The sequence below is a fragment of the Carettochelys insculpta genome, chromosome 6 (assembly GCF_033958435.1).
Source record: "Carettochelys insculpta isolate YL-2023 chromosome 6, ASM3395843v1, whole genome shotgun sequence".
NCBI classification, from domain to species: domain Eukaryota; kingdom Metazoa; phylum Chordata; order Testudines; family Carettochelyidae; genus Carettochelys; species Carettochelys insculpta.
Window position 1 is genome coordinate 117,677,727 of NC_134142.1, and position 14,676 is coordinate 117,692,402.

Here is a 14,676-nt window from a genome sequence, read left to right on the forward strand (position 1 = left end):
AGCCGACAACGAGTTGCAGACCCTGTGCATGCAGCATGAATCCCCCGCTGCAGCAGCAGCAGCCAGAAGCCCTGGGCTAAAGGCTGCTGCACACGGTGACCATAGAGCCCCGCATGGGCTGGAGAGACAGCGTCTCTCAACCCCCCAGCTGATGGCTGCCATGGAGGACCCCACAATTTCGACGTTGCAGGACGCGGATCGTCTACACGGTCCCTACTTCGACGTTGAACGTCGAAGTAGGGCGCTATTCCGATCCCCTCATGAGGTTAGCGACTTCGACGTCTCGCTGCCTAACGTCGAAGTTAACTTCGAAATAGCGCCCGACGCGTGTAGCCGCGACGGGTGCTATTTCGAAGTTAGTGCCGCTACTTCGAAGTAGCGTGCACGTGTAGACACAGCCATGGAGACACACACAGCTCATAGAGCTAGAAGGGACCTTGGAAGGTCATGGAATCCAGTCCCCTGCACTCTTGGCAGGACCAAGCACCATCCCTCTTGTTTTGTTTTTCAATCTATTTGCTCCAGAGCCCTAAAAGGCCCCTTCAAGGACTGAAAGGTTTAGCAGGCCAATGCCCCTTGCCTTCATATAAGTGCCTTTTTCAGCTAGCTATTACAAATATGGGTATTCCCCCTCACTTACAGATGGGAACACTGAGGCACAGAGCAATTAAGGGGTCTGCCTGAAGCTACAGAACAAAACAGCTGGAAGAACCCTATATAGTGATTCCCACTTTCTTAGAGGGAGACATTCTAATCCACCCCTGCAATGCAGGCAAGACAGTCATCTCCCTTCCCTGCGTCTTAGAGTTTTTGCCGCTTGCCCCTTTGATTTTGCTAGACCCAATCACTGTCGGCTGTGTCTTACCTGGGTAAGCTGAAAGGTAAGAGTTCTTCTGAGGCGTCTGAGAATAGTCGTTGTCTTCACCCTGAACGCCTGGACCTTCCAGACGGGGCCTGAGAGTGACAGTGCTGTTGCGATGAAATGAAACTAGATGGCAGCAGAAAAGAGAATTGTTAGTCACCACATCTTTAAGGTCAACTCAACAATGTTAGAATCTACTCCAGTCTCCCCGTGCAGAGGCAGGATTAAATGTACCTACGCTGCCTAGGTGACTCATGATAGCACTCAGCAGGGTGAAGGGTCTGCACTGCCCTTCCATGCCCCCCCCCCAGATTTTAATTGCTAAATGGGGTTCCCCATACCGCCACTCTGCCCCTCTGAGTGGCCCTTGTGTCCCTTCCCCCTCCAGGCATCCATCACCCGTGCTAGACCATCCTTGCTCGTCTCCTTTTGAGCTGCAGAATTGCCTTATCGTTCAACCAAAACATTCAGTCTTTTTTCAATATTTCCACACCAAGCTGTGGTTGAAACTCCTCACCCTCGTACGCCAAACGCCGGTCGCACCGCCCAAACACAAACAGGCCAGTGCTTGTGAGTCAGCGGAGCTGAGTGAGAACCGCACCTGTGCGGGGACGTGGCGGAAGAGTGCACTGTGCCACTGGAATTGGTGTTTGTGACTCAACTTTCCCATCCGAGTCACTAATGAACCACTGAGTCAGCATGAGCCCAATGGGGATGCTGCACTGCACAAAGTGATAGTGGTGAGTCAGGATGCTAAGAATTATGGTTCTTCAGGAAGTGATCAGTAGAGGGCATTTTTCCTTCTGAGCAAGTCTGAAACCTGGCCATGGAGCTGGGGAGAGGGGGTGTTGTGTTGCTGGAGGCGCTGCTTTTCCGTTGAAGTTTAAAGCCCCCGTTCTGATCACTTGTGGTCGTTACAAATCACATGTCATTTAAACTGGGTAATGACATCCTCACTTCCTAAAGCTCTCAGCAGGTTCAATGGAAGAGATTATCCTTCAAGCTGTCTAGACTGTAGCTCCTGTCAGCAGACCAGAGGTCTCCCACCGGAAGTCTGCTGCCTCCAAACAAGGTGTCCGCTTTTCCGAGAACACTCTCAGAAAAGCGGCTGCATTCTGCCGACATCCCTTGTCTACCTTGTGCCATGAGGCAGAAGGGCTGTCCCAACAGAGGGCCTTTTCCTGACATATGGCCCCTGGTGGATGGGTCAAATGTCGGAAAAGTCACCCGCCGACAGAACTGTTGGCAAAAGATATGCACGTTGCTCAGCACAATTTGCTTATCTTTTCCCAACAGTTCCCTGCAGTTTAGACACAGCTTCACTGTGCCTCCTTAAATCTTACACTGTGGCTGTGTTCCACCCCAGAGATGGGTGCATTTAAAAGGTGAGTGTATGATTCTTCTCTGGACAGTGTTCCGGGATAATGGTAACATTTCAAGAGCTTGGCTAGGACCTGTTGTCCCAGAGCCATAATGTCTTTGCCTTATTTTCTGCTTCAGACACAACTTGTACCTGGACCTTTTTCTGGCCCTGCAATCAGGCAGCCTGAATGAAGTTGGTGAAATTGTGGGACCAGAGGGTGGGGTGGTTGCTGGCTGTAAACCACTTAACCCTCAGTACCTGGGGTGGTTGTTGGCTGCAAACCACTTAAACCTCAGGCTGAACAATAGCCACTCTGTTTCTGAACTGCAAAGCCCAGGGGCCCTGCATGCCTGAGATCAAACTGACCGCAGCAGCAGCACATCAGATGTTTCAGAGGAAGCTGCAGAGATGAGAGTATTGGGGGTGACCTGTGGAGACCTGGCTCTGTTGCCTTACCATTTTGCTGTAATCCTGTTGGGCCTATCCATTGGCGCTGCTTTTTCTTGGTGTCTGGAAGGAGAGAGAAAAGAAGGTGGGGTGGAGAGGGGGAGGGGGAAGTTAGATGGGCGTAGACCTGTCTCTCATTTTATATGACTTACAGAACCACAGACGGTAAGGGATGGAGAGCCCCATTAGAACCATAAAATACTAGAACTGGAAGGGACCTCAAGAGGTGCTTGAGTCCAGTCCCCTGCCCTTGCAGCAGGACCAAGCACCACCTGTATCATCCCTGAAAACAAACAAGCAGCCCAGTAGCGCTTTAAAGACCAACAGAATAATTGATTAGGTGATGAGCTTTCGTGGGACAGACCCACTTCTTCAGATCATAGCCACACCAGAACAGACTCCAAATCAGAGCATTTGCTTCCCTTGATGATAATTTTTCTGATTTGTCCTCCTTGATTACTATTTTTGGCTCTCTGTGCCTTAAATATTGAGTCTGTTCTGGTGTGGCTGTGGTCTGAAGAAGTGGGTCTGTCCCACAAAAGCTCACCACCTAACACATTATTTTGTTGGTCTTTAAAGTGCTACTGGCCTGCTTTTTTGTTTTCATAGTATATAGACTCGCACAGCTCCCTCTCTGTTACTACATCATCCCTGTTAGATATTTATCTAATCAGTTCTTAAATATCTACAGTGATGGAAATTCTACAACCACCTCAGGCAATTTATTCCAGTAATTAACCACCCTGACAGGAAAATTTGTCCTAAGGTCCAATCTATACCTTCCTTGCTGCAATTTATGTCCCATTTAAGCCCATTAAACCAGGCTGTTCCTACTGCATTGTCTGTTTGGACTTCACACAGCTCCAGCAATGGGGACTCACTTGGACACTATTCCCCATCCTGATGTTCTGCCTTAATTTCTCTTTTTTTTTCCTAATTGGATAAGCCACATCACACAATCCCCCTGCTTCCGGGCCAGACACCTGAAGTTCTAGAAATCGTTTAGGTAACACAGGGTCTGGCTGTTTCTTTTGTCATGCCTATGTTTAAGCCTCTCAGCAGCATGTGAAATATACAGCACTGGAGCTGTGTCTACACTAGCTCTCTCCGTTCAGAAGGGGTATGGTAATGAGCGAGGTTGGAAGATGCTAATGAGGCGCTTCCATGAATATGCAGCACCTCATTAGCATAATGGCAGCCATGGCGATTCAAAAGTGCTGCTTTCGAGTCACGCACTGCCCTTGTAGATGGGGGCCTTTCGAAAAGACCCCCCTCCCAGTCTTCGAAAGCCCCTTCTTCCTATCAGGTGTTAGGAAGAAGGGGCTTTCAAAGACTGAGGGGTCCTTTCAAAAGGCCCCCTTCTACACAGGCAGCACACAATTTGAAAGCAGCCGCTTCCGAAGGGAAAGGGCTAGTGTAGACACAGCTTGGATGATTCAATGGGTTTTTCCTTTCTTTCTGATTTTGCCTGCAACATGCAGGCTAGACAATCACAGATCATGAGAGAGGCACTTGTGGTGTGTTTCAAAGAGTGGGAAAGGGACTCGCCTTCCAAGAACTACTGCACAAGATCAGCAGGAGAAATGTACATGTCTCCTAAAATCCTCCAAGGGGACAACATATAGAGTTCCTTTCCAGAGATGCTCCTTTTGTTTAAGAGCAGTGCATCAGCCAAGATAGCTCTGTAGGATGCCTTTGCTCAAGAGGTGATGGAGTGGGGAAAAGGCTGAGAGGAGAAGACATGGGAAGACAGCAGCAGAGCAAGAGGAAGAGAGAGAGAGAAGAAGATGAAAAAGAGACATAGGTAGAGGCACAGTGGCTCCCAGCTGTGTGTATGAGATGAGAACTTGCCCCAGACTCCTAGGAGTAAGGCTGAGGCAGTCAGGTATGCTATGGTACGAGATCTACAAATCTGTGCTCTCACTTCTACCACAGGAGTTTGTCACATACATTTCTTTTGCAGTTTTCTGTAGGCAGGGGGTCCACAGATAACGATGAGGACTCCGAGGAGTATCAGAGCCAGGAGAATGCTCATAATGGTTCCTGCTCCCAACACGGCTGAGTGGGGCTGGCCTGGGAAGAGGAGCTGCAATTAATGATTAAGTCCCACATCTCCAAAGAAATGCCAGTGCTTAGGACAGGTATCCACAGAAGATCAGAGTGCACCTTAAGCCCAAATCCCCACCCCACTTCACCACAAAGACTCAGTTACAACCCAGTGTCCCCGTGCCAAGCCCCCCCTAAACTTCCACACTGTATTGTAAACCTCACTTAACTCACATCTTCCATCCACACACACCACCTTCCACCCAATTTCCAGCCCCAGCAATTTTGAAAGGTTGAGCATAGCTCCCCGTTTCCTTAGGACATAATCCACGCGCGGTCATGCCCCATTTGAGTGGCTGGTCCATGTGAGACTTATACGTCTGCTACTGCCGCCAGGTTAATGACATTAGTTCCTTAGCTAAAGAGTAGCAGATCACGTGAGCTCCAGATACTCTGTGTTCCATCCTCACAGATGACCTAGCCAAGGTTTCGTGTTGTAAAGTGGTCACATCCTGTAAGGGATAAGCACTGCTCTAAAACAGAAAAAAACATGTTGGCTTACATGTGAATCTGGTTTTGGAGCACCACATTTTCTGGAAAGGGAGACAATCCTGGAGGTCCTCTTTGTTGCAGGACACTCCCCGGGTCTGAGTATCCTTGACTTGGATGCTAGAGAGGCTCCCACATCTCAGCGCTTGGCACATCTTCTCTCCTCTAGATTTCCTCCATGAACTGGAATCACATAGGACGTCCCAGCTCCCATTATGGAACACCTCCATGATCCCTTCACAAGGGCTCTGGCTGTTCACGAGCCTTTGCATCACCCTTGGCTGGGAATCTGTGGAGGAGACAAGCAGGGATTGGTGAGAGACCCCCATGGTGAGCAGATGCGTGAATGACCTGGCTGCCTATGGGCTATGTGGCCTCATGGGTAGAAGACCAACCTGCTACTCTGGAGACCTGGATTCCATTCCCTTCCCTGTCACTGACCTGAGGGATGATCATGGACAAATGTTCCCTCCCACCTTTTGCCTTGTGCAGTGAGAGTGGAAGGTATTGAGGGTGAGAGCTGTCTCTCAGGATGTGGCTATACAGTGCCTACCACCCTGGGACCCTCAGCTCAGACGTGGCCATCAGGTGTTGCTGTTACACAAACAAGAAAAAGGGCCAGCTTGATGGGGCTCCAGTTCATTTGATGCCTAGTGCTGGTAGTTCCTAATGTTTTGTGTGGTGTATGTAGCCATGAAAACTGCCTCTTTCGCTACAGCATTTCACAGCCCATGATCCAAACTGATTTTATACTAAGCTACGCTTCTCTCCATTCCAGTGATGTTGGTTTGATCCCAGACTGGGGTAACAGGTGCTTTGAGTTCCAGTCCTGCCGTACTGTGTGAGCAGGGGCAAGTCTATGGCTTTGTCTGCCATAAATGGGGACAATAATCACGATTAATAGGGAGTTCATAAGGGTTAATGATTCATACCTGAGCAGTGCTTGGAAATCCTCATCTACAAGCTGCTAGAGAACAGAGTATTAGTAAAGCCGGTATCACGCTGCACTGTAGGGGATATTAATTGCACTGTAACATATCTGACAGATTTACATCACAATGGGTGCTATCTATGGTACTGTGTTTCAACAGCATTGCATCATGTGGCATTGCATGGCCATACACTGTGCTGCAGAACATGTATCTTACGTTTGCCTTGCCTTGCATTTGAACTTATAGCATTGCATTTGGACAATGCTGCGTTGCACCAGCTTGCCCTGTTTTCAGTCCAAGAGTCTGAAAATTCTTCGCATCAGAAGTAGTTACTACTAGAAATAAACTCAGTAGTAATTTTGCTGACAGTTGACCTGTCTGAGCCTTGTGCAGAGGATGCTGTTGTGTGGAAAAGAGATGCCAATTTTACCCCTGGCATTTTTAGAATTGCAGACTAAGCAATGGGGGAGGAAAAGAGGAGCTGAGAGTCAAAACTGCTGGTAGTTACAGGATACCAAGGCTAACCAAGGACATGAGAGGGGAATGCTTTTAAAAGGTTTCCTCACTATTCTAGAAATGTTCTACCACACTCTGACACTAGGTTCAGGGCCATGAGGCTGCCAGTGGAATGAGTCCCTTCTGCCTACCTCAGACCATAATGGGGCGACTGGGAATAGATTGAACTCTTTAGTGTGCACAGGACTGGAGTAAAGGTGAAATGTGGCAGGTAAGAAAAGCAAAAAGGAGCTTGACTTGGCTGTCCTAAGAGGGACTCACTCACTGGAGCAGATGACAGAGGCTGGGGGTTTGTTGTGAGAGTTCCTGGTTCTGTTGAAGCAGTCTTGGATAGAGTCACTGGTACATAACTCCAGCATCTCCCAGCGGACAGGAAGATGCTGCCTCTCATCTTTCATGAAGGAAGCCCAATTTTCCTCGTCTAAAGCATCACCGCAGCCCACATTCCGGCAAACCCATCTAGCCAGCTCTTGCTTGTTTTCTGGATGTGACTGGACCGTTCCCCATTGGCCTTCCATGTAGAGCTCCACAGTCCCCGAGCAGCTGAACCGCCCATCTACCAGCCGCAGCCTAGGAGGGCCTGAGAGTAGGACAAAAAGAAAGGGATTGTTACACCACCTCTACATAATGGCATATAACATACCAAAATCGCCTGCAATAAAGGTGCTGGATGACTTTCTGCTGCTATTTTTGGTTACATTGACCAGTTTTGTTTTGGGTTTTTTTTTTAATCCATGGTGATTTGATAGGCACAGCCGAGTAGACTTCAGCTGTGGTGAGCTGTGGGAGGTTGTTAGAAGACAGCCCAGGCCTAGTGGATAAGTGAAATCCCACAGGGGCATTCATCTGTGTTGATAACATATCCCTTCCCATCACTTTTGTATTCCAGCTTCTCAGTTATACCTGAAACAACAGGAATAGCTGTTGGGGATATTTTCCAGCCAGCATCTATTGGGTCCTGGACTCTGGGGGGTATCTCAGTTCCTGAGCAGAGTTTTCACCAATCATTGAAATTAAATCATCCAAGCACCCGTTAAATTGAAAATACTATCTGTCTGTCTGTCTCTCCAATAAACAGAGTAACATAGGATTTGCCTTACTAGATCTACTGACTGCTCCATACCCTGCTTTACCATGATAGACCATTGGCCTATTTTGTCTCATATCTCACCCTCTGCCAATGCTATAATAAGTAACACCATTGATCCAGGGAGTTCAATACACTGCCTCCTGCTGCAGCAATTCAGATAGCTGCCATCTAGTCCATTATCATGTTTCCACTAGCAGCTTGTACCTGATGCTTTAGAGCAAGGTGACCCACCGCCGCTGCCCTGCTTGCCCATAATCCAGCTTGCCCAGTGTGCAGTTTTTTTCCTGGGGTGGGGAAGGAGAATTATATCCCAGCCCCAAGGGGGATCTGGTTATGCCCCTGAACCATGAAATACAATTGCTGTGTTTCAGATGTCCTCCCTGCAAATGTTGTTATCCCTCATAAGATCAACTGTCTGTCTTAAAAACCCATGCAGAGATGGCCTCCTGCAGCAATGAGTTCCATGGGTACATGTCGCACAGCACAAAGAAGGACTTCCTTGGGTTTGCTTGATGTTAATTTTATTGCAGGACTTTTTGATTTCATGCATCTTCTCTCCTAATAATCACCTTTAACTGTGGTAGCTTGCAACCATTACTATTGGGAGAGTGAATGTGGATCTGAATGAATTTGATGAACGTGGATGAGTGGACTTGCCTTACCTGTAGGTTCAGGTGTAGTTGGTGATGGAGTTGGTGGGACAGTGCTTATTCTCAGGTCTGAAATGATAAAGATATCCAAAACGTTTTATCAGGGAGCAGACCCATACACAGGCAAAAATGCTAAGGAGGGTGGGCACTCAGGAAGAGAGTGATGTTCACTGAACTGACACAGAAATGAAATAAAAAACATAAAATCCTTTGATGAAAGGTTGCATTGTAATTCTACTTTATTTCTTGAAATTTGGAAGACTAGCACAGAAGAACTCAAACCCACAAAGAGAGAAAACTGGCTGCTCCCTTAGGCTGAGAGACACAACTCACCCACCTTGCTTTAGGCTGGCTCTTTCTTGCCTGACTTTGACTGCAAGCAGGACCATCTCTTCTTGTGCTTTTCGTGGTGGACTGTTGTTCTGATACAGTCTTCAATACACCACATTGGGGGTTGGGGGCGGGGTGTGGAGGATGAGACCTACCTTTGCAAATCACAATCACATCCTTAGTGCAGTTGGATTTCTCCCAGAAGCAGGAACTTGAGTCAGTCTCATTTCCCTGGCAGACCATCTTCATCCCTTCCATGTGCCTCTCCACTGAGTCTTGTTTGAGAACCTCACCACCGAAAGAATCACAGCCCAGGTGTTTACAGATCATTGCTGTGTCTTCCTGGTTCCAGGGATCACCACAGACTCTCTTCCAGCCATTGGTATAAACCTTCAGCAAGCCCAAACATTTGCGGTCAGATCCTACGACTTTTATATTCATCACTGCTGAAAAAGTAAAACAGCACCTTACAGAGAGGAACAGTATTAGGAATTCTCTTCCCACCCCCCGCCCCCCGGTGTCTGCTTCCCTCTCTTTAGTTTTGTCATCTCTGCCACAAAAAAGCATGTGTTTTATGGCATAGTAACTAATACTCATTACCTCACCTGCTGTACAATACTACCGTAGTCAAGGCACTGCAGTTTTTAAATATATGGGATTGACTACAGCAGGGGGACACATTGCCGGCCAAGTCTGAGCAAACAGTTGATTTTTTCAGTTTAGAGGCTGAACTGAAAAATTCAGGAGAATAATCAGTTTGATTTTAACTGAAACCAATTCTTTTTTTTTTCTTCCTGGAACAAAACTATAACAGATCTTTTTAGTAAACCAGCAGTCATGTAGCACTTTAAAGACTAACAAAATAATTTATTAGACCTTAAAGTGCTACCTGACTGTTGGTTTGTTTTGTTAGAATACAGAATAACATGGCCACCTCTCTGTTACAAATCTTTGTAGGTCAGTTGAAACATTTTGTTTCACCCACCCTCCCACCATGACATTTGTTTTAAAGCTTTTGTTTCGTTTTGGATTGAACACGTTTCCTTCAGTCTCCAATTAATTTTTTGAAATTTTCCTTTTTGAGTGCTTTTCACCCTGGAGAGCAGCAGTCTCTCCATCTTGTGGGGGTGAGAGAGGCCAGCTTTTGCACTTACACAGGGTTTCAGACTTGAACAAGGGTGCTGGGTGAATTGGATGGCGTCTCTTTCTGAAACATAAATCAATCCAGTAATAGCTTTTCCCTTCCCCACCTTGTCTCTCTAATGGCCTGGGCCCAACTTAGCTCTAACACCACCACAAACAATTTGAAACAAAACATTTTAAAGGGCTAAAATGGGCTGTTTTGACATTTTAAAAATCCCATTTTTTCGATTTTTGATTAATTTGATCCAATTTTGTGACGCGTTCTGGTGCCCCAAAATACACTTTTCTGCAAATTTACTTTAAAAAACCACCACGTTCCAGTACTGACCTCAGCCTTGTAAAAGCAACCAGTCCCTTGTCTCCACGGGATTTTATAATGCGCTAACTGAACACATGTTAATTATCTCCATGTAAAACCTTCACCTTTTCTGCAGTGAATCAGCATCCAAACCACTCTTGTCTCCCGTTAGTTCCTTTTACTCCAGTGCTCTCTGAATTATTAGCTGGATGGCCGACAGAGGCGGGGGAAATGCATTGGGGGCTCAGTGGATTTAAGGGAGTCTGGGGCTGCTGCCCAGGACCCTTTTTAGATAGCACTGTCATAGCAGTGTGGTAGTAACTAAGGGCAGTCCCACAGCTGGGATCCCTGGAACTGCAGGGTGGGGGATGACCCGGCAGACCGTAACCATGAAAGTGAGTAAGGAGGGGAGAGTCGGATTGGGAAGAGAAGGAGGAAGCAGAGCTATGGGGTAAAACTGGGCATGGGACTGTGGGGAGCGCAGGCTGATCAGGGTGGGAACCAGGCTGGGAAGGGAACAGGATGAAAGGGTGGGGCAGGGGTAGGCAGCAGGGATGGCTGGGAGAAAGAAGCCAAGGGGGGCACAGTACTGCTGGGGGAGGCAAAAGTGGTCAGGAGGGCAAAGAGGGGAAGGATCTGGGCACAGGACCGCTTGGGGGAGAGCTGTGCAGGGGTGAGTGGTGTGGCAGGGGCACCTTCACACAAGTGGGAGATGGGGTTGTGGCTGAGCAGCAGAACCTCTAATTGAGAGGCGGTGCTTGGGTTATCTGTGGGCTGGGAGTGGCTCTGCCCAAGGGAGGGGACAAGAGGCCCATGGATTGTCCTGCCCTGGGGGCCTTGGAATGTCAGCAGTTGTGTGAAGCAGAGCAGAAAGGAAATGGTGCTTATCTGTTTGTGCGGCTCTCCAGATGTGTAGTAGTGTGTGTGCAGCTCTGTGTGTGTAGACCCACAACTAAACGCGTGGAGACACCCGGGCTGTCCAGCTACTCTGTACTAGAGCATTGCTGCAGGTGCTGTTTCAGCATTGTGATGTTCACAACACTGGGATAAATGGGCTGCCAGCTGCTGCAAGGAGTTTAAGCCCCGGGGTGGGGGACTAATCAGCATTAGAAGACATGATGCTGAAAGTCCTGTGGCTGTTAGCAACAAGTCTGCAACAGGGCTCTCAACAGCGCTAACCTCAGAGAAACTTTGCAACAGTAGTGAATTTGCAAAACTTCCCTCTATAGCTGGGGCCTCAGTGCACTGGAGGTGTTGAGGATGCATAGTCTGGGCTGTTTGACCCAGCCCTCTTGCAAAGATCTGAGGAGTCCCATGGCTACCGTTGGAGAACTGAGCATGGCTGGCTAACCCATGTTGCGATGACATCCTAAAGACAAGTACACATTTAGACTAGCAATCCTGCATAGGTCTCTCCCAGGAGACCACAGAACACTAAGCTGGTTACACGTGTCGCTCATAAGTAACTGTGGGCCGCCTGAGTGGATTTTATTTTATATCCGAGATCAACATGACTTGAAAATGGCTTCCATAAATGCACTGACCTGCCGGATTCTTGCCTTTCCCACCGTGGCAGGAGGTCACTGCAAAGAGAAGAGATGTCAGGCGATGTAGGCAAAATGTCAGTTCAAACCGACTTCTCGGTAGTAGCCAACCAGCCAATGCTGCATCATTCCCCTTGGCCAGGGCAGCTCCGCGCCTTCCTTCTAAACTGAACTCCCACTGAAGGGTACTTTCTGCTAAGAGCCTTGTCTGCAACTTCTGCCTTTCTTCCCTGCAATGCTTTTAGAGTAGATTTAGCTATCCTTTGTAGAGTTGTGCTGCGATGGTTTTGTCACTCTCCCAACTGAGCTAAGCACAGACTCTCAGGCCTCAGGAATGGAAACGATTTCTCAGGGCCCAATGAGGCCAGTACAGAATTATTCCCTATACCATGCCTTTTTTTAAATATCTTAAATGACGGAGCTGCTGCTACTTCCATGTCGGAGCACTTTCCTGAGCCACTGCTCGATTATTATTTGTATCACTAATCACCTTGAGCTCTAGTACAGACTGTGCGCCTGTGGTGCATGGTACAATACAAGCTTTGTTATCCAGCATGCATGGGGAATGAAGGTTCCTGGTTAATTAAATGTGCCAATTACTCCATGCAACCAATGCAACACTGTTCAAGAAATGAAATAACCTTACTTAACACTCTAAAGACTAGCAAAATCATTAGGTGATGAGTTTTTGTGGGGCAGACCCACTTCCTCAGATCTGGAGACCTGAAGTGGGTCTGACCTACGAAAGCTCAGCACCTTATAAATTATTTTGTTAGTCTTTGAAGTGCTACCTGACTGCTGGTTTGTTTCTTTAGAATACAGACTAACACAGCTACCTCCCTGTTACTTAACATTACATCTTTTAACACTATTACTGTATACAGTACTCTCAGAGAGGTAGCCGTGTTAATCTGTAGCTTCAAAAATAACATGCTATCCTGTAGTGTCTATGTCACAGGCTATGGGCTTGTCTAGATTGTTTTGTTTTGTTTTGTTTTGTGAAAAACCCCCTTTTTCCAGGAAAAAAAAATCCTTGTGTCCACACTGCAGGGTTTTTCTAACATCAAAATAAGTTAATTCTGAAAAGAGCGTTCATGCTGAAAGCATTTCAAAATAGAGCATTCACACGAGTGAGCCCAACTTCGAAATAAGAGCAATGATGGGATGCCTCCCTGAAGGCCAATTAAGCCGTAATTACCTCTGCTTAAAAGCGGGTAGGGTTGGTGAAAGTCATTTGTTTTGGTGGAGTTACTATTTTGTGTTAAACACCCTGTTATTCCAGTGTGGATGCAAAGTTGTTCTCTCCCTCTTACCCTCACTTAAAAAAGGCTTTTTTTGGTGTGCAGGGGAAGGGACAGTGCAGACAGTCCTTAAAGACTAACATTCTTTTTAGCTTTTGTGGGTAAGACCCACATTTTCAGATGATTGGATTATGCATTACAAGGGCAATTTCCCCACCTTTGATATTCACAGAAATGAGACACATCCTATTTAATTTGTTTCACCAACTGGTCCTACTAGTGACAGGTGACCCTTTTTATTTCTTCCCTGCCCCGCTATATAAACCCTAGATTCTATTTGTCTACTCCAGTCATCTGAAGAAGTGGGTTTCACCCACAAAAGCGCATGACCTGGTAAATGTGCTAGCTCTAAGGTGCTATAGGTCTGTTTGTTATTTGTATATAGTACCGTAATTCATTCCCCTTCTCCTGCCCCAGGGCCATCCAATATATGTGACTTCTGCAAAATGGTTAATTGAAGGGGGAATTATATTGACATCTATAGCAGAGGCCACTTGACTGAGTTTTTTGGATATTAAAGTGCCAGATAACAAATCTTGTACAGTACAAACACATAATGACAGACAGTCTCTGCCTCCAAAGAGCTTCTAGTCTACAGAGAGAAGACAGGCAAAAAGCAAGAGTGGGGAATGGAAGCATGAGAGGGAAGAGTATTTGCCCAAGGTGATGCAGCCTGTTAGAGCTGGGGACAGAAGCCATGTGTGAGGCAGCGACCTCTTGACTCCGGCTGGCAGAGGGCACAGGCGTGCATAAGGATTCCAAAATACCCTTCGTCTGGTCGCTACATAATAGTTCATCAAAGGTCACCATGCTGATCAGCATCACCACAGTGAAATGTACTTGCAGGCACTGTGTATGTATCCTGAAAATTATGCTCTTTGGGTCTGTGATTGGGGAAAGACACAGAGAGGTGACACACAACCCGCTTTCCAGCAGGAGATGCTTATCTACCTGCAATTTGCAATCTGCAAACTGGGGAGTGTTTGCTTTACAATGAATGGCTATTTATGTGCTGAGCCAAATGCTAATCAAGAGCTAGCAAAATCTCCAGGAGGAGTTCTAGACAAGAAATAACAAGCAGCAGGAGGTACCTATCCTGTTTACACACAAAGGCCTGGATTGTTGGAACTCTAACTGGGGGTAGAGCGTCCACTCCCATTCTTATCCATCACCTAGGGGACAAGCTGTCAGAATTCTTGTCTTATGAATGGAGTGTCACAGCTAGCCTGCTTCTTAAGTGCTGGGAGAAAGACTCTTCTGACATCCTGTGTCAAAAAAGTACTTTGCCAGTGAAGTCTAGGCCTGGACTGTGTGGGGTGTTTTATTTGACAAGTAGCCAATTATTTCCAATATCTCTAATTACTTACCAGTACGCAAGCCTCCGTTCTTTGTTAAATACACTCAGCCTTGATTTCCCTATTGATGTGCTATTAGCTAAGTGGAGAGGTGGTCTGAGGTGTAACTGGTAGGCTAGGTGGTACCTTTCCTTTGGGAACAGAGATTGTGTGAATTCTGTGAGCATCGAGTGGACTGAGGGCTGAGCACTCCCTGGAGATGCTCACTGTGTTTTTGGGGAGTGGATTGTGCCTATCACTAACCTGCAGA

At 47.1% G+C, this 14,676-nt stretch overlaps 1 protein-coding gene across 1 annotated transcript in view; it reads right to left on the reverse strand.

Annotated features, from left to right (window-relative positions):
- Positions 1-14,676, reverse strand: part of CD5 (CD5 molecule) — a 29,474-nt gene that overhangs the window by 1,001 nt on the left and 13,797 nt on the right. The window contains exons 2-9 of the mRNA XM_074997992.1: positions 11,771-11,809; positions 8,941-9,231; positions 8,468-8,524; positions 6,981-7,295; positions 5,281-5,556; positions 4,623-4,745; positions 2,682-2,735; positions 866-988 (exon numbers count right to left, since the gene is read on the reverse strand). Of these exons, the coding sequence (XP_074854093.1) occupies positions 866-988; positions 2,682-2,735; positions 4,623-4,745; positions 5,281-5,556; positions 6,981-7,295; positions 8,468-8,524; positions 8,941-9,231; positions 11,771-11,809 (1,278 nt within the window). The remainder of the gene's footprint in view (positions 1-865; positions 989-2,681; positions 2,736-4,622; positions 4,746-5,280; positions 5,557-6,980; positions 7,296-8,467; positions 8,525-8,940; positions 9,232-11,770; positions 11,810-14,676) is intronic.